A 20,473-nucleotide genomic window follows, 5' to 3' on the forward strand; every position below is an offset into this window, starting at 1 on the left:
GGTCTGCTGCAGACGTCATCCTCCGTTTCTCCTACTTTGGTGGAAGCACGTGATTTGATCATATGACCGGCTAACAGTGGTATGCGCGGGAAAGTCGCAATTAACAGTTGGTTGCGGGAACAACTGGGGCTTGCATTGAGAGCAGGAAACAAGAAATCAAGACGTAACTTAAGTGCGGTGAAACAGTGTGGTGTTGGGGATGGGTGGGGGGAAACACCAAATAAAGAAACGAAGATGAATACGTTGCCTGTTTGAATTGTCCAATCGCAACGCACTTAACAATCGACCGCGTGGCCCGCCGAATCTTTTACATCAGTTTCTGGAACTGGCGCGACACTTTGATGGACGGATTTCGTGTCCAATCAGTATTTCGTATTGACAGGAGAGACGGGCTGTGCGTATGTTTGCTGGGAAGAAGATGAGAAGGCGGAATCAGAGTGAAACTATTAAAATGCTGGCCAATCGGACAGAAGCGGCGGTTAGATGGACATGTAAGTTGACCATTCGTAAGCGTTGATCGTCCTACGGTTGCGCGGAGAAAAGATGTTTGGGAACGGTGGGGGGGAGAAAAACTTTTAAAGAATAACGTTTGTCACTTGGGTCGTTCACGAGGAAATCTCTGATGTTTGGTTCCGAAAGACCATGGACGCCACACAGCAATTGATCTGGGAGCCGGAAGAGCAAGATGAAGAGCAGGGAGGCTCCGATCGTGAGCCCCGGGGCCGGCTGAGAATATTTGCAGGCAGCCAGCGAGCTGAGACCGGTGAGTGAAGGCGATGGAGCCACCTGGGATGGGTGTGCCATTTCTTCCTGGCACGCTGTGCCCAAGATCACAGAGGGAGGAAGGACTGACGGCCTGGATAAAGTGGAGGATGCGTCCATTATTAGGCGAGGGCACAGCCTCAGAAGGGACCTCCCTTTAACTAATGAGGAATTTCTGCAGCCCCTAGGGTGGTGAGTCTGTGGGAGTCAGCATTCAAGGCCAAGTTATGATTGTGTTTTTAAGATTCAAGGCCCTAAACAATCCTTCCAGGTGAAGGGACACTTCACCTGCGAGTGTGTTGGAGTCATCTATTATATCCAGTGCTCCCCATTCTGCGTCCTCTTCGTCACTGAGACTCGATTCCAGGGGGACCGCCTTGTCCGTCGCAAACGGCAGGATTTCCCAGAGTCCAGTTATTTCAATTCGACTTACATTCCCGTTCTGACGTGTCTGCCCACTGGTTTCTCTGCTGCCACAATTAGGCCAAAACCATGTTTTCCGTTCAACTCGTATTCCGTTTGAGTAGCCTCCATTCTGATTCTATGAACATTGATTTCTTTAACTTCCGCTATTCGCCCCCTTCACTTTTTTCCATTTCCCATTCTAGTTTTCCACTCTCACCCCTTCTCTTTTCACCTGCCCATTACCTCACTCTGGTGCCCCTCCTGTTATTCTATGGTTCACTGAACTTTCCTGTCAAATTGCTCCTTTTTCAGCCCTCAACCTCTTCCACTCATCACCTCCCAGCCAGAGATCATGGGTTAAGGGTGAAAGGTGAAAAGTTTAAGGGGAACATAAGCAGAATCTTCTTCACTCAGAGGGTCATGAGAGTGTGGAATGAGTGGGCAGCACAAATGGCGCATGCGATCTCGATTTCAATGTTCAAAAGAAGTTTGGATAGGTACATAGATTGTACGGGTATGGAGGGCTATTGTCCAGGTGCAGGTAATTGGGTGTAGGCAGTGTAAATGGTTTTGTCATGGACTAGATGGGCTGAAGGGCCTATTTCTCTGCTGTACGTCTCTGTGACACACCTCAAACTATGACACTGTTGTAATGTGAGTTACTGCCACCTTGTCAGCTTGAACCAGTGTGGCCAATCTCCGCTGACCGCTTTCATTAATGAGGTATTCTCACCCACTGGGATTTTTTTGTTTGTTTTTTCACCATTCTTGCTAGGGACCTGTGTGTGAAAATCCTAGGAGATCACCAGTTTCTGAGATACTCCAGTCACCCCATCTGACACTGACAGTCATTCCACAGTCAATGCCTCTTTGTTCACATTTCTTCCCCATTCTGATGTTTGGTCTGACCAACAACTGAACCTCTTAACCATGTCTGCATGCTTTTATGCATCAACTTACTGCCATGTGATTGGTGATTATATATTTGCGTTAATGAACAGTTGTACCTTATAAAGTGGGCACTGTGCAAGAGCAAAATAATGCAGGTCTGGAAATCTGAAATCAAAAACGGAAAATTGGGATCTCTTCTGGGGAAGGTATAACCTATAGAAACGGGATGGGTTATACCTGAACACGAGGGGGACCAACATCCTTTATGCTAGAAATGTTGGGAAGGGTTTAAACTAATTTAGCATTGGAATGGGAACCAGATTGATAGGGCTGAGGATGTGACAGATGGTATACAAGTCAAGGATGGACAAGCAGATGATAAGGTAAAATTGTAGACATTGGGATTAGTTGAGGTGTAACACATGGACAAAATTGTAAAAGATGATGAATACAGGATTGAAGGTGTTATATCTGAGTGTACACAATATATGGCATAAGGTAGATGATCTTGTAGTGCAGTTAGAGATGCACAGGTATGACGTTATGGGCATCACTGAGTCGTAGCTGAAAGAATATTATTTGGAGTAGAGGTTCCAAACCTGGGGTCGGCAGACCTCTCAGTGAATGGTAGGGGTCTATGGCATATAGACGATTGTGAATCCCTGACTTGGAGCTTAATATCCAAGGATTGACATGAGAAAGTCTGAAGATGCTGGAAATCCAAAGCAGTAACACACAAAATGCTGGAGGAACTCAGCAGGTCAGGCAGCACAGTTTACATTTTGGGCAGAGTCCCTTCAACAGTCCTGAAAAGGAAGGCAGAGGGAGAGGAAGAGAGCTAGAAGGTGATAGGTGAAGCCAGTATGGTAGAAAAGAAAAAGGGCTGGAGAGGAATAAATTTGATAGGAGAGGAGAATGGACCATTGGAGAAAGGGAAGGAGGAGTGGGGGGTAGAAGAGTGGAGAGGAAGGGATTTTTATTGTATTGGAAGAAGAAATCAATATTTATGTCATCAAGTTGGAGACTACCCAGACGGAATACAAGGTGTTGTTCCTCCACTTTTGAGTGTGACCTCATCTTGGCACAAGAGGAGGCCACGGACTGACATGTCGGAATGGGAATGAAAATGATGGCCATCAGGAAGTTCTGCTTTTTGCAGGTTGAGTGAGGTGTTTGAAGAAGCGACAGGTCTCAGCCATGTAGTGGAGGCTGCAGCTGGACCACCAGATGTAATAAACAACCCCAGCAGATTTTAGGTGAAGTGTTGCATCACCTGGAAGGTCCTGAATAAAGGTGAGGCAGGAGGTGAAGCACTTTGGCCATTTACAAGGATAAGTGCTGGGAGGGAGATTAGTGGGCAGTGATGAATGGACAAGGGAATTTCAGAGTGGGATGATCTTTGCAGAAAGCGGAGTGAGGGGGGAAGGTAAAGATGATTGGTGGTAGGATCCTTTTGGAGATGGCGGAAGTTGTGGAGGATGCTGTGTCGGATACAGAGGCTCATGGAGTGGTAGGTAAGGTCAAGAGGAGCTCCATCACTTAACATGGCGGGAAGATGGGGTGAGTGCTGATGATTTGGAAATGGAGGAGGTGTGGGTGTGGGCACCATCAATGATAGAGGAAGGGAAACTCCATTCTTTGAAGAAGGAGGATACCTCTGATGTTCTGGAAAGGAAAGAGGCATCCTGGGAACAGATGCTGTGGAGATGAAGCAACTGAGAAAGGGGAATATCCTTTTTACAGGAGATAGGGTGTGAGGTAGGGTTATGCATTATACACATTGTACTGAAAGGACAGGCTGGTAGGCAGAGGGGGTGGGTGGCACTATGGGTAAAAAACATGCAATCAACTCCTTGGAAAGAGTTGATATAGGATTGGAAGATGTAGAATCCTTGTGGGTAGAGTTAAAAGACTGTTTGACCATGATGTGCTTTTTCAATAGGCCTCTAAACAGTAGATGTGGGATATAATTTACAACATGAGATCGAAAAAGCATGTAACAAGGACAATGTTACGATAGTCATGGGGGATTTCAGTATGCAGGTAGATTGGGAAAATCAGGTCGGTGTTAGATCCTCAAAGAGTGGATTTGTGGAATGTCTATCAGATGGCTTTGTAGAGGTTGAACCCATTAGGGGAAAGGCTGAATTGTACATTGTTTAGTGAACCAGATTTGATTAGGGACCTGGAAGTAAAGGAACCCTTGGGAGACAGGGATGATAGAATTTACCCTGCAATTTGAGAGGTCATGTTTATGACTATGACAATGGAGTAAGAGGAATTACCGAGGTAGTGAGAAAGGAGCTGGCCAAAGGGACGCTATCAGGGATGACGGCAGAACAGCAATACCTTGATTATCAGGGGCTATTTCTGAAGGTGCAGGAAAAGATTACATTCAGAGGGGCCGAATGGCCTACTCCTGCACCTATTTTCTATGTTTCTATCCCAAAGATGAAGGGAGGATTAGGCAACTGTTGCTGATGGGAAGTCAAAGACAGCATAAAAGCCAAAGAGAGGGCATTTAATATAGCAATAATTAGTGGAAAGTTAGAGAATTGAGAAGCTTTTAAAAACCAACAGAAGGCAACTAACATGAGGAAATCTGCAGATGCTGGAAATTCAAGCAACACATACAAAATGCTGGTGGAACACAGCAGGCCAGGCAGCATCTATAGGAGAAGCACTGTTGACGTTTCGGGCCGAGACCCTTCGTCAGGATTAACCGAAAGGAAAGATAGTAAGAGATTTGAAAGTAGTGGGGGGAGGGGGAAACGTGAAATGATAGGAGAAGACCGGAGGGGGTGGGATGTAGCTAAGAGCTGGAAAGGTGATTGGCGAAAGTGATACAGAGCTGGAGAAGGGGAAAGGATCTTGGGACGGGAGGCCTCGGGAGAAAGAAAGGGGGGGAGCACCAGAGGGAGATGGAGAACAGGCAGAGTGATGGGCAGAGAGAGAGAAATAAAACAAACAACTAAATATGTCAGTGATGGGTTAAGAAGGGGAGGAGGGGCATTAACAGAAGTTAGAGAAGTCAATGTTCATGCCATCAGGTTGGAGGCTACCCACCGGTATATAAGGTGTTGTTCCTCCAACCTGAGTGTGGCTTCATCTTGACAGTAGAGGAGGCCATGGATAGACATATCAGAACGGGAATGGGACATGGAATTAAAATGTGTGGCCACCGGGAGATCCTGCTTTCTCTGGCGGACAGAGCGTAGGTGTTCAGCGAAACAGACTCCCAGTCTGCGTCGGGTCTCACCAATATATAAAAGGCCACACCGGGAGCACCGGACACAGTATACCACACCAGCTGACTCACAGGTGAAGTGTCGTCTCACCTGGAAGGACTGTCTGGGGCCCTGAATGGTGGTGAGGGAGGAAGTGTAAGGGCAGGTGTAGCACTTGTTCCGCTTACAAGGATAAGTGCCAGGAGGGAGATCGGTGGGAAGGGGTGGGGGGACGAGTGGACAAGGGAGTCGCGTAGGGAGCGATCCCTGCGGAAAGCAGGAAGAGGAGGGAGGGAAAGATGTGCTTGGTAGTGTGATCCCGTTGGAGGTGGTGGAAGTTACAGAGAATTATACGTTGGACCTGGAGGCTGGTGGGGTGGTAGGTGAGGACAAGGGGAACTCTATCCCGAGTGGGGTGGTGCGCGGATGGGGTGAGGGCAGATGTGCGGGAAATGGGAGAGATGCGTTTGAGAGCAGAGTTGATAGTGGAAGAAGGGAAGCCCCTTTGTTTAAAAAAGGAAGACATCTCCTTCGTCCTGGAATGAAAAGCCTCATCTTGAGAGCAAATGCATCGGAGACGGAGGAATTGTGAGAAGGGGATAACATTTTTGCAAGAGACAGGGTGGGAAGAGGAATAGTCCAGGTAGCTGTGAGAGTCTGTAGGCTTATAGTAGATATCAGTAGATAAGCCGTCTCCAGAGATGGAGACAGAAAGATCAAGAAAGGGGAGGGAGGTGTTGGAAATGGACCAGGTAAATTTGAGGGCAGGGTGAAAGTTAGAGATTTGAAAGTAGCAGGGGGAGGGGAAAATGTGAAATGATTGGAGAAGACTGGAGAGGGTGAGGTGAAGTTGAGAGCCGGAAAGGTGATTGGCAAAAGGGATACAGAGCTGGAGAAGGGAAAGGATCATGGGAAGGGAGGCCTCGGGAGAAAGAAAGTGGGGGGGAGCACCAGAGGGAGGTGGAGAACAGGCAGAGTGATGGGCAGAGAGAGAGAGAGAAAAAGGAGGGGGGAAAGGAACTAAATATGTCAGGGATGGGTTAAGAAGGGGAGGAGGGGCATTAACGGAAGGGCATTTAGTCAATGTTCATGCCAAGGCTACTAATACGGTTAGTTCAGCTCAGAGTGTCGGAGTTTGTTGTTCAATCCCATTGTCCTCGGTAAGGAGTCTGTTCATCACCCTGTGGAATGTGAGTCTTCTCTGAGTGGTCCAGTTTCCCCCCACTGTAGCTGCCAAAGATGTACCAGGTAGATTACTTGGTCATTTTAAAGTGTGATTAGGTTAGGGTTAAATCGGGCTCGTTGGGGGTTGCTGTGTGGCGTGGCTGAAAGGGCCTATTGTGCTCTGAGTCTATAAATAAACTGAAACAAAAAACAGCCATAAAGAGAGAAAAGATGAAATATGAAGGTATGCTAGCCAGTGATTTAAAATAGGATATCGAAATTTTATTTTCACCTATCTAAAAGGTAAAAGAGGTGAGAGTGGACAGTTGGAAAATGACACTAGGGAGGTAGGAATGGGGGAAAAGGAACGGTGGATCAACACAAGTAAGTCTGCAGATGCACCAGTCTTCACGGTGGAAGACATTAGCCATATGCCAGAATTTCATGTGTCGGGGGGCAGAAGTGAGTGCATGTGCTATCACTAAGGAAAAGTCTGACCACTGAAAGTGGATAAGTCACCTGCACCAGGTAGATACACCTCAGGGTTCTGAAAGAAGTAACTGAAGAGATTGTGAAATCATTAGTAATGGAAAATTGAAAATGTCACTCCACTCTTTAAGAAAGGAGGGAGGCAGAGGAAAGGAAATTACCCGTTTTTTTTTCCCCCTGGGTGATCACATGGGTTTGGGCGGGATGAATAATAAAATAAAATGGGCGGCATGGTGCCCTGTTGGTTGGCACTGTTGCCTTGTGGGATTCGGTGAAAACTAGAGTTAAGATTGGATCAGCCATGATCTTGTTGAATGGCGGAGCAGGCTTGAGGGGCCGATTGGTCTACTCCTGCTCCTATCTCTTATGTTCTTATAGGCCAGTTAGCCTAACTTCAGTGGTTGAAGGAAGAAGTTTTGGGGTACTTGGGGGCACATGATAAAGTAGGCCAAAGTAGTATGGTTTTCTCCCACATTCCAAAGGTGTATAGGTTAGTTGGTTAACCAGTCACTCTGTAATTCGGTGGAGTGGGTTTGTTGGACCAGAAGGGCCCATGACTGTGCTGTATCTCTAAATAAAATAAATAAAAATGCAGAAAATGCTGGAAATGTTTTTTTGTCATCAGCTAAGCCACAGAGTCAATCGACACAGAAGCGGGCCCTTTGGCCCATCATGTCTATGCTGCCCATACTTTCACTAATCTCATTTCTCCACATTAACCCTCTAGCCTTCTATGCCTTAGCAATTCCGGTATTCACCTTGTACTTCAGATTTCCACCATCTGCATTTTAATTGACTTTATTTTTCTAGGAGCAAATTATCTCATTCATTTTGAGACTGTCCTTTCACCATTGACTATATATACGCACAATAGTGCAGTGCTGAGTGTAACACGATTACAGCACCAGCGACCGGGTTCAATTCCCACCGCTGTCTGTAAGGAGTTTGTACATTCTCACCATAGCCGTGTGGGATTCCGCCAGGTTGTCCGGTTTCCTCCCAGTTAGAGTTTGTAAGTTGTGGGGGGTGCTGCGTTGGTGCCAAGGGTGTGGCGATCTTGTGGGTTGTCCCCAGCATATCCTCTGTGATGGCCATTGATGGAAACGACACAGTGTGTTTCGATCCATCAGTGACAGATAAAGCTAATTGGTTTTAATCTGTCACTGGTATGCATGGAGCTATTTATGTAGATTAGTGGGCCTGAAGTCATACACTATGTTAGAGTTCTGTGGTGCTTGGCTGTTAGGATTTGGGGTTCGCATGAAATACCATCAAGCTGTCAGACAGCAAATATTTTTAGCTTCACCCAGCTGCTGGGACAGGTGGGACAGATCTGCTTGAAGGAATCTGCCAAGTTTATTCTAAGATCAGTCATACTGAGAGAAAAATGATGGTGGGGCTGCTATATTGCTGACGGACTCTTTCTGCTTTAGTGGTACGATTTAATTTTCTACCCCACCCCAGCTGGTCCCTTGCAGCAAGCTGAAATTCAGAATCAGAATCACCTTAATGCCACAGTGTGTGAAACATACCAGAATTAATTGTGGTTTGGTGCCAAGCGTAAAACCCAGGACAATACCATAAAGGCTGATTTATACTTGTGCGTATAGGCTACGCTGCAGCCTACGCAGTAACCCTGATTTTCACTTCTGCGTCGCTCCACGCCGTAGCGAGCATGCGTTGGTGTGCGCCAAAACACTAGTTGGCGGTGGGGTTTCTATGCCACTGTGTTGAGTTTCTTCGTGAGAGACGTGGACAAGGAAATGCATTTCAAACATTTTCGCATGTCGGCAGGTAGATTTGACGATTTGGTTCTTCTGTTTCGCATTGGTGTACACACAGCCCATAGACATGGTGGAGAAGAAGCAACCTGAAATGCGTAGGAGGAAATGCGATGCTACCAAGCGGACCAATCACAGTTGTTGTGGTCTGCGTCACCACGACGTGTGAGTAACTTTTCTGGAGAGGTGCACGTCACCCTACGGCGTAGGGTATGCGTTACCTACAGCGTCGATGCGACAAGTATAAATCAGCCTTAACAGGCATCACAACAGCAACCAACAATTTACAAGACAATATTGCAAGCAGCCATGAGCAATCAGTAAGTAGCAGGATGGTCATATGTTTAAACATCAATAATCAAACTTGAATAAATGTGAACATATGATCAGACTCAATGTTCAACCTATCAAGGAAAGCTGGAAAGTCTATTTAACGGAAGATGGGCAGGGACTGTTAGGGTTTTACACCTGAGGGAGTTTTGTTGAGAAGCTGGATAGCTACAGGAAAGAAGCCTTGGAGATGACGTGTAGTCCTGGTGATGATGGACCTGCAGCATCTCCCAGATGACGGTTTGGTGAATCGGTGACTGATAGGGTAGGTGCAGTCAAGTGGTAATTCTTCCAGCCCTTTTCTTCGCTCTGGCGATGAACTGGTCTTTTAATGTCCGTAGCTGACAGCCAGTGATCTTCTCCACTGAGTGAACCACTCACTGCAATCTGGACTTGGAGAGGAAGGAGCAGCAGGAAACCAAATGGTGATAGAAGTGGTCAGAACACTCGCGATGGTTGAGCAAAAATTCATCGGAACACCTCCTGAGACCTTAAGTTTACTTGGCTGGCGTAGGAAGAACAATCTCTGCGGGGCTTTTGTAGTGATGAGTGGAACATGCTTGTCCCACTTCAAGACATTTGTAATGGTGGTACCCAGGAATTGAATGACTCGACCACAGACACATCCAGACCATTAATTTCCAAGTGGTAGGGGATTGTCAGCGAAAGTCAGTCCTCATTTCCAAGTTGCATGAAGCTCCAAGTTGTTACGAGTGCACCTTGATGCAAGACAGTCTACCTCTCTTTGATAGCAGGTCCCATCATTATTAGAGATGAGACCACCTGCAGTCATGTCATTGCAAACTTTAGAAATTTAGGATTTTTCTGTGATGGTGCAGTCATTTATATAAAGTGAAACCTGGGGGAGTGAAGGAACACAGCCCTGGGGAGAGCCTGTGCTTATAGATAAGTAGATCAGACAAGTAGGAGCCCAGCCTTACGTACTGCTTCCTTCCAGTCAGGAAGTTCTTAATCCACTGAAAGATACTGTAGGGTACAGCTAGCCAGGTTAGCTTGCTGTGGAGGAACTCCTGAACAATAATGTTGAAGATGGAGCTAAAATCCACAAACGAGATCCTCACATAGGATTTGGGGAGTCCAGATGTTGAAGAATGTAGTTAACTGAACCCTCAACTGAGCAAACTGTAGCGGGTTAAGAAGAGGATCAGTAAGGTAGGCTAACATCAAACGTTCTAAGGTTTTCATAACTACTAAGGTCAGAACAACTGGCCTATAATCATTAAGCCTGGTGATCTTGTCTTTCTTGGGAACTAGAATGATTGTAGCAATTTTATAGCAGTTGAGTCTTGCATAATTACGGGGAGGTGTTATTAAACGGGCAATAAAACTGATTGAGCTGATTGGCCAAGGTAAGGGAGGGGGAAACTTGGCAAACTGGCCAGCAGCCCTATCACTTTAAAATAGCAAAAAACCCATATATTTTGATTCCGGATCTTTAAGTGCTTACTCTGTGTGGAACATCGGGACTGGGTTAGGCATGGTAGTGTAGCAGTTAATCCAGCCAGCAGTGACTGGGGCCCTGCCACATTCCAGAGATGTACGGTTAGGGTTAGTGAGGGATGGGCATGCTATGCTGACAACACTTGCAGCCCATCCCCAGCATAATCCTTGCTGATTTTACACAAGCAACACATCTCACTGTGTGTTTTGATGTACTACATGTGACAATCATATTGGACGCCAGTCACAGGGAGAATGTACAGATTCCTTACAGACAGTGGCGGGAATTGAACTCTGATCTTAAAGCTGTAATATGTTACGCTAGACACTACACTGCCGTGCCACGCATCCAAAATGGCCATAGTGTTTCTACGTTCTGATGATTATGCTTGTGCTAGTTGGTTCACGATCCAAATGATTGGACACTGATAATGTAAGATGCGGCAGTACTGTTTCCCTTGCTTGGTGGGAGCTGCATAAACTCAGCTGTAGGGACAGCTAGGCCTCAAGCCACAGGCTTGCCTGCTGCTGCAGTCTGGGAGAAGAGACGCCGCAGACTGACCTCTCCCATCAATGCTGCCCTCGGTGTTCGGTCGGTGGAATAATAGTTTGGGTTGACGGGAAGTGTACCATTGATTTGCGGGACATGTCACTCAGGGTATTGGGTTATATAAGTTTTTTTTTGTGTTTTTGGTCACTGTTTTGAATGTGCTGTGTGTGTTTTGCAACTTGGCCCCAGAAGACCACTGTTTTGTTTGGCAGTGTTGGTGTGTGGTTGAATGATGATTGAACTTGGTTTGATGTGATTTGAAATAGCTGTTCTTCAAACTGATTCCAGGATGGAGGAAAGAATAGAAGTGGGACAAGTAATTAGCAAAGTATCGATTATGGGTAAAGCCTAGGTAGTCCTAAGATAGGGACATGTTCGGCACAGCTTTGTGGGCTGAAGGGCCTGTATTGTGCTGTAGGTTTTCTATGTTAGGGGCAGGAGAGATTGTTGATGTTTGTTGCAATCAATAAGGTGTTGTGTATGTGCACAAAAATAAACCATTACTTCAGTTAAAACACCAGAGACTGCCGATACTGTAATCTTTCGCAATAAAGTTTCTGCTGGAGGTAGACCAGGTGGACCAGCATTTGTGGGAGGAAAGGAATTGTTGTAATCAGAACTGATGCAGGATATCGACTCTAGATTTGCTTTCTTCAAATAAGCAGTACTCAGCACATTCAGTTCCTACAACAGATTGTTGGTGACTGTTTCAATTTGTTCTCTTTTTGCTTTTCCAGAATTTATGGTTTACTCAGGTATGAATGTGATTGGCCGACATGAAAGCTGCCACATCTGCATCCCAGTGCAGTCAGTTTCCAAGAAGCACGCCGTGATTGAGATTGAAGGGGATTCCCACCTGATTCATGACTGCAAAAGCCTGAACAGCACCCGGCGTAAGAACGCCATTCTGAAACCCTTCATCCGCTACCAGATCTGCGACGGGGACCTCTTCCTGTTCGGGGATGTCGCCTGCCAGTACGTTATGCTGCCTCCTGCTGCCCAACTTCTGGACTCGGACTCTGAGACGGACTCGGAATCCATGCTGCCCCAGGCGAGGCCGTGTGCAGGAACTGACGGGTGGGAAGAGCTGACAGAGAGTGACCCCGCCCCTGAGGCAGCCAGTAGCAGTTTGGAATCGGCAGACGATTCGCTCGTGCTGCCACCCACCCAGCCGTACGGGCGCAAGTTGGCGATGCAGGTGGTACAGTCTGACGTCTACGTGAAGGAGTCTGAGGATGACGACACCCCGTGGAAGGAGGCTCGTAAGTGGACTTGTTATTCTATTTCCGTCACTTCCTTCAGTAATTCGGAAATAATTCGTCTCAGTGGCTCTGTGAGAGGTCACCTGGAACCACCCTTGTAGTCAGCACTTAGCCATAAAGCTCTTCAGCCCATCTGGTCCTTGCCGACAAGATGTGCATCTGAGTTAGTCACGTTTGCTTGTTAGACCCATATCTCTCCAGATCTTTCCTGTCTACAGTATGTGCATGTCTAAATGTCTTTTAATTTCTGAAAGTTGGGTTTATTGTCGTCTGCACAAATAATGTGTGCACAGGTGCAGCAAAGAACCAACTTTCCCCGGCATCCCAGGTATGTACGTAGAATACAGTGCTGGAACAGGCCATTTTTACTAAACCTGGCAGTATCCTGGTAAACCCCTTCTGCGCCCTCTCCAATACCAGAACATCCTTCATATCGTGGGGCGGCCAGAACTGTTGACCCTTCTGGAACCAGATCAGGAAATTCACTATGCAACTTGTAATTAAATGAAGCTCACATTTTATTGTCTCTGCACAAACAACAATGGAACTATGTTGACCCCGGGCCAACAACTTAAACCATGAATTCTACTGTTCCCTCTCTACCAATATTCACTCAGATAACTTGTCCAACTTTTAATAGGGGGATCTCCGTTGGCCAGACGATTGATCCTTCCTTCTTCCAGCTTGTGGCATGGGGGTTCTTTCTTGTGATGGTGATTCTCCAGAGTTATTGCTGATAGCACAATCAAAGTGACCACATTTATATCCATTTATTATCAATTCAAATTTAGCATTCCACTGTCATTGGGTGCAGGTCATATGTCTGACCTTTAACACATTTTTATTGGCTCTGCTCCAGGCCAGCATCCATTAAAGCCTTCTTCCCAGCAAGTGACAATGGGAAAATCATGGCTCTTTGTTCTCAATCAACAGCGAGTTTGATTCATGAAAACAGATACTGACTCCAGCAGTCAAAAGCCTACATGTTATATCCAACCAAAACACATCTCACAAATAACTTCATATTTGGAAATGATCTCTAGTCCCCAGATTACCTGAAGCATTATTGTGTCTTTAAAACACTGAAAGCAAAGCAACTTTATCTTACAAAATGGAGGACATAAAACAGTTCCACAAAATGGCAACTTCCATCTCTAAGCACATGGCAGTAACAGACAATTGATCTGTTTACCTCCACTGTCCTTGACCCATTCGAGTTCGACATTTTCTTCCATATTTCAAATCCATCATGGCCAGCAGAACTGTACATAATGCTCCAGATATGGCCTAACCAGAGTTTTACAGATAAGCAGCATTCACAAGAAAAACATAAACAATGCTCATTTTTCACAAGATAGACATCAACTAGAACCAAAAAAGAGGCACATCTGTTCCTTCCTGTCATCTTTCTTAAAGCGGCTAATAGTTTCATATGCATGGTGTTCGTACCATCCCCAGAGACTTCCAAACCGTGTTGCAACTAACAAAGTACCAATTGAAATCGAGTGGTGTGTTGTGTGGAAGAAGATCTGTTCACATTAAGAGGAAACAGACAAATAGCTGGATTATCTTTTTCACGTTGTTATATGAAAGATGAATATTGCCAGGCTATCATGGAGAACTGCACTTCTCGTTGAAGAAGCACCTTTAGGTTTTGAGTGTTTTTAGACCATTATTAAGACAGGCTTTTTGAGTGGTAGTTCCAGCCTCTAACCTCTATGAGTTAAAAATTCACATTCCTCTCCTAGACCCAAGTTCAGTACCTGTGTGGTACTGCGGGAGAGCCAGCACATTGGCACTGCTGCCCTTTGAAGATATTAAACCAGTGTTGCATGCAGACAATAGGAGGATATGGATCATGTGCAGGCAGAAGGGATTTGAATCAGAGTCAGGTTTATTATCATGATGTTTGTCGTGAAGTTTGTTGTTTTGTGGTAGCCATAGTGTGCAATACATTAAAAAATTACTCTAAGTTACAATAAGAAAAAATAGTAATGCAAAAAGAGAGCAAATTGGTGAGGTAAGTGTTCATGGACTGTTCAGGAATCTGATGGATGGGAAGTAGCAGTTCCTAAAACATTGAGTGTGTGTCCTCAAGCTCTGGTACCTCCTCCCTGATGGTAGTGATGAGAAGAGGGCTTGTCCTGGATGGTGAAGTTTCTTAGTGATGGAGGCCATCTTCTTTAGGCCCCACATTTTGAAGATGGCCTCGATGATGGGGAAGCTAAAACCCCTGATGGAGCTGGCTGAGTTGGCCCCTCCAAACCAGATGGTGATGCAACCAGTCAGAATGGTACATCTGGACAGATTTGCTAGAGTCTTGGGTGACAGATGAAATCTCCTTACACTCCAAATAAAATATGGCCAATGGTATGCCTTTGTAATGTCGTCAATATGTTGGGCCCAGGATCGATCTTCAGCGATGTTGGCACCAGGAACTGAAATTTACTCACCCTTTTCACAGCTGACCCCTTGATGAGGGGTAGTGTATGTTCTCCTGACTTACCCTGCCTGAAGTCCACAATTAATTCACACAAAATGCTGGTGGAATGCAGCAGGCCAGGCCTGCCTGCTGCGTTCCACCAGCATTTTGTGTGTGTTGCTTGAATTTCCAGTGTTGCGGAAAAAAATACTTGGACTCGGAGGGAGATTGCCGTAGAAAAATGCTTTATTTCTCACATGATACCATGGGGAGCCCAAGCACCTAAAAGCGGGATCTTGGAACTCCGCTTAACAATAAAGTACACTCTTATTTATACCCCAAGTGTATGTGACAAGAAGCACCTAGCCATTGGGAGGAACTTAGACTATAGTTCTACAGAATAATGAAGTTACACAGTATGTCTTTGAACAGTTATAGTTATACATTTGCTTAAGTGTCAGTTCCAGACAAGTATATCAGGCTTGCTCAATTGCAGACATGTGATAATCGCAGAACAAAGAAGCACAGACATAACTATCCCCACATCCCATCTACAGGCACATTTCAATCACGCAGTGTACCTAAACCACAAATAATTAACTGCAGCTCTGAATTCACACTCTAATTTTTTGAAAAAAATCATTAACCCCTTAACGTCTTTCTCAATATCTTAGTATTTTTCTTCCACATCCAGCATCTGCAGATTTCCTCGTATTTGTCCACAATTAATTCCTTGGTGTTACTGGCGTTGAGTGCAGGGTTATTAATATGACACAACTCAAACAGCCATCTAAATTTCATTCCCATAAGCCTGCTCATCACCATCTGAGAACAACGGTTGTGTTATCAGTGAATTTATAGATCGAGAGGTGAAGGTCCTGTTCCTGTGCTGTACTGTTCTATGTCCTAATGTTCTGTCTTCCCGCTCAGTTGGGTGTGAAAGGTCCCATGTAGTCACTCTTGCTCAAAGATCTTCCTACCGATGGTTTTTCTTCACTCGGCATTATTACAGATTGGATTGGCCAGCCATTGTTACACTTAACTCCTTTCTCAGCAGATGGTGTTGATAAAATTTTTAATTGATTCCTTTATATCTAGAGTCTGACTGTAACCTTAAATATAAAGGAATCTGTGTACTTTTGTTATGGCTGCTTCAGTACTTGTTTACCTGCTGTTCAAACAAGCTAATGAGAATTGGCTTCCTTTCATTATTTCTAGGATCTAACTCTTCCAGAACGGCCCAAGGACCGAACATTTCTGTACATCAGACTCCTTCGTCTCATGTTGTCCCCGAAAGGTACGTTTCAATAATTTTGTGGATGGGATATTCTGAGGAGTGGGAATGAAAAAGGAAACATTGCAAATTTGTATGGAATTAGTACATGAGGAGGAAATGCATTGTGTTCATGAGGTACCTTTAGAAGGTACTTTTAGAGGTACAATTTAGAAGAGTGGAGCAAGTGCAGATAGCACTATTTGCTGAGTGCTTATGCAGAGGATGCAGAGGGATATGGATGTTAAGCCAGTGGGCAAAGGTCTGGCAGGTGGAGCACAATGTTGGTAAATGTGAGCTCATCCACTTGGGAAGGATAAATAGAAAATCAAGTTATTGTTTAAATGTGAAAGCTTGCAGCCTGCTGTTGTGCAGAGAGACTTGGGAGTGTTTGCATGAATTGCAAAATATTGATTTGGAAGTGCAACAGGTTATCAGGAAGCCAAATTGAATGTTGCCCTTCATTGCTAGACAGATTAAATTTAAGAGCAGGGATTTTTTGCTGCAATTGTACAGGGCACAGGTTAGGCCACACCTAGAGTATTGTGTGTAGCTTTGATTCCTTACTTGAGGAAAGATAGACTGGTTTTGGAGGCACTGCAGACTAGGCTCAACAGGTTGGTTCTGAAGGTGGGGGATTAGCCTAGGAGGAGAGATTGAGTTGCCAGGGATTTTATAGAAACATAAAGTTAAGAATAGGATAGATAAGATAGAGACGGTGTTTCCACTGGTAGGTTAGTCCAGAATTAGGGGACATAGATTCAGTATTTGGGAAAATAGATTTAGTACAGAGATGAGGAGAAGTTGCAGCAAACCTGTGAAATTCTTTGCCCAGGGAGACAGTAGAGGCTCCTCATTAAATGTACCGTAGATTCCGGACTACAGAGCGCACCTGATTAAAAGCCGCTGGCTCTAATTTTAGAAATAAAATCAATTTTTTAATTGTAAAGGACGCACCGGATTTTAGGCCGCACCGGATTTTCGGCCACAGGTGTCCCACGTTGTAATATGAGATATTTACACAGAAAGATATTACACGTGAGGATTTTTAAACTTTTAATTAAATCCATATGGTAACAAAAACAAATACATATTGCAAATGCTTTTTTTCGAACCGTGCCCGTAACGCGGCTACTTTTAAATACGTTGCGTATACTTCTTTACTGAACAACATTCCAATATCTCCTAACGACTGGTAAAAAATATATATACTACAGCCTACCAGGAAAAGTTATTGATCACCTTTAACTTAAAAGCAGCATTTTCGCTCCGATCCAAAGCCGCTCGCGTAATGCGCTCCCTTCCTCCGTCCCGTTTCATCGCAAACCGGCATTTTCCCACAAGACACCGCGAAACCATCGCATCCCGCGATGTAGTACAGAAAACAAATATAGTTTAAACTAAGTAGGCAGCACAATGCTTCGAGTGTTTTCCATGTTGATGAGGGTGAGTACAAATGACTGATTTACAATAATTTAATTGTGAAAGTGCGCTTGATTTATCGTACAATTTCATTGGACCTCTGTGAACTACTCATCAATTTTATTGGTCTACTGTTACGAGGCAAAATGTTTACGAGGCGGCATGAAAAAAATCATGCATTAGCCGCTTCGGATTATTGGCCGCAAAGTTCAAAGCTGTTCAAAATGTGGGAAAAAAGTAGCGGCTTAAAATCCGGAATCTACGGTATTTAAGACACAATTTAGAAAGATCTTCGTATAGCAGGGGATAAGGGTTATGGGGGGAAAGGCTGGTAGGTGGAGCTGAGTCCACAGCTGTGACCTTATTGAATGGAGCTGGTTCAATGGGCAACCCCAGCTGTTATGTTCTTGTACAGAAATGTGGATAATTTGAAGAGGTGAAGGGCAGCAGAGGGGAATCACAACGTGGAAATGGGCGCTTCACTAGCAAATCCCTGCTGACCATCAAACACACATTTATACTAATTCCATTTTATTCTCCTAACATCCCCTGAATGATTCGTGTACAGTGGCCATTTAACCTACCAACCTGCATGTCTCAGTAGAGTGGGAGGAAACCGAGCACAGGGAGAATGTGCAGAGTCACTGGTGATCATGTCTGAATCTGGGTTGTTTTGAGGCTTTGAAGCATCAATTCTAGCAGATGCACCAGGATTGAGTATTCTGGAAGGAGCCTTTCCAATGGCTGATGGTCAGTGACAGGTGTAGGAGCAGAATTAGGCCATTCGGCCCATCAGGTCTGCTCTGCCATTCCATCATGGCTGGTTTATTGCCCCTTTCAACCCCATTCACCTGCCTTCTCCATGTACCCTTTGACACCCTAACTAATCGAGAACCCATCAACCTCCGCGTTAAATATGCTCAATGACTTGGCTTCCACGCTTTCTGTGGCAATTAGTTCAACAGATTCACCACCCTCTGGTGGAAATTCCTCCTTATCTCTGTTCTAAGAGTGGTGTTCTTCTCTTCTGAGGCCGTGCCCTCTGGTGTTAGACTCTTCAGTCTGGGGAAAGGAAGAATTGTAGTGCCAGGAACTCTTGTGATCAGGAATAAATGCCTGAAAGGGTTGTGAGACTAAATTCAGCAATCATATTTAAAATGTAGTTGATTAAATTCAGTACTGTCCAAAAGTCTTAGGCATTTGACAAGGTACCTTATGCAAGGCTTATTGAGAAAGGTGACACTAGAAATCGTGGACGCATTGGTAATCATTTTCCAATGTTCTATAGATTCAGGATCAGTTCTTGCGGATTGGAGGGTGGCTAATATTGTCCCACTTTTCAAGAAAGGAAGGAGAGAGAAAACAGGGAATTATAGACTGGTTAGCCTGACGTCAGTAGTGGGAAAGATGCTGGAGTCAATTATAAAAGAGGAAATTACGACACATTTGGATAGCAGTAGAAGGATCAGTCCGAGTCAGCATGGATTTACGAAGGGAAAATCATGCTTGACTAATCTTCTGGAGATTTTTTGAGGATGTAACTATGAAAATGGACAAGGGAGAGCCAGTGGATGTAGTGTACCTGGACTTTCAGAAAGCTTTTGATAAAGTCCCACATAGGAGATTAGTGGGCAAAATTAGGGCACGTGGTATTGGGGGCAGAGTACTGACATGGATTGAAAATTGGCTGGCTGACAGGAAACAAATAGTAGTGATTAACGGGTCCTTTTTGGAATGGTAGGCTGTGACCAGTGGGGTAGCGCAAGGTTCGGTGCTGGGACTGCAGCTGTTTACAATATACATTAATGATTTAGATGAAGGGATTAAAAGTAACATTAGCAAATTTGCCGATGACACAAAGCTGGGTGGCAGTGTGAAATGTCAGGAGGATGTTATGAGAATGCAGGGTGACTTGGACAGGTTGTGAGTGGGTGAATGTATGGCAGATGCAGTTTAATGTGGATAAATGTGAGGTTATTCACTTTGGTGGCAAGAACAGGAAGGCAGATTACTATCTAAATGGAGTCAAGTTAGGAAAAGGGGAAGTACAACAAGATCTAGGTGTTCTTGTACGTCAGTCAATGAAAGCAAGCATGCAGGTACAGCAGGCAGTGAAGAAAGCTAATGGCATGCTGACCTTTATAACAAGAGGAATTGAGTATAGGAGTAAAGAGGTCCTTCTGCAGCTGTACAGGGCCCTGGTGAGACCCCACCTGGAGTATTGTGTGCAGTTTTGGTCTCCAAATTTGAGGAAGGACATTCTTGCTATTGAGGGAGTGCAGCGTAGGTTCACAAGGTTAATTCCCGGAATGGCGGGACTGCCATATGTTGAAAGATTAGAGCGACTGGGCTTGTATACACTGGAATTTAGAAGGATGAGAGGGGATCTGATTGAAATATATAAGATTATTAAGGGATTGGATACGCTGGAGGCAGGAAGCATGTTCCTGCTGATGGGTAAGTCCAGAATTAGAGGCCACAGTTTAAGAATAAGGGGTAGGCCATTTAGAACAGAAATGCTGAAAAACTTTTTCACCCAGAGAGTGGTGGATATGTGGAATGCTCTGCCCCAGAAGGTAGTGGAGGCCAAGTCTCTGGATGCTTTCACGAGAGAGTTAGCTAGAGCTCTTATAGATAGCAGGGTCAAGGGATATGGGAAGAGGGCAGGAACGGGGTACTGATTGTGTATAATCAGCCATGATGACAGTGAATGGCGGTGCTGGCTAGAAGGGCCGAATGGCCTTCTCCTTGCACCTACTGTCTATTGTCTATTGAAAGTAAGGAGGCATCAGGATCCAAGGGGGACATTGCTTTGTGGATCCAGAACTGGCTTGCCCACAGAAGGTAAAGAGTGGTTGTAGATGGGTTATATTCTGCATGGAGGTCAGTGACCGGTGATGTCCCTCAGGGATCTGCTCTGGGACCCTTACTCTTCGTGATTTTTACAAATGACCTGGATGAAGAAGTGGAGGAATGGGTTAGTAAATTTGCTGATGACATGAAGTGTTGTGGATAGTGTGGAGGGCTGTCAGAG

At 45.0% G+C, this 20,473-nt stretch overlaps 1 protein-coding gene across 5 annotated transcripts in view; it reads left to right on the top strand.

The window, feature by feature from the left end:
- The first annotated feature begins 525 nt into the window (after nucleotides 1-525).
- mdc1 (mediator of DNA damage checkpoint 1) overlaps nucleotides 526-20,473 on the top strand; it is an 86,709-nt gene continuing 66,761 nt past the window's right edge. For 3 of the 5 annotated variants that reach the window (XM_073031494.1, XM_073031520.1, XM_073031501.1), the window contains exons 1-3: nucleotides 526-763; nucleotides 11,798-12,322; nucleotides 15,963-16,041. In XM_073031494.1, coding sequence (XP_072887595.1) covers nucleotides 643-763; nucleotides 11,798-12,322; nucleotides 15,963-16,041 — 725 coding nt within the window. In that variant the 5' untranslated portion in view covers nucleotides 526-642. Of the gene's footprint in view, nucleotides 764-828; nucleotides 955-10,021; nucleotides 10,223-11,797; nucleotides 12,323-15,962; nucleotides 16,042-20,473 lie in introns of those variants that run through there. The other 2 variants (XM_073031514.1, XM_073031506.1) reach the window with 2 other exon arrangements.

The sequence above is a fragment of the Hemitrygon akajei genome, chromosome 2 (assembly GCF_048418815.1).
Source record: "Hemitrygon akajei chromosome 2, sHemAka1.3, whole genome shotgun sequence".
Classification (NCBI taxonomy): Eukaryota; Metazoa; Chordata; class Chondrichthyes; order Myliobatiformes; family Dasyatidae; genus Hemitrygon; species Hemitrygon akajei.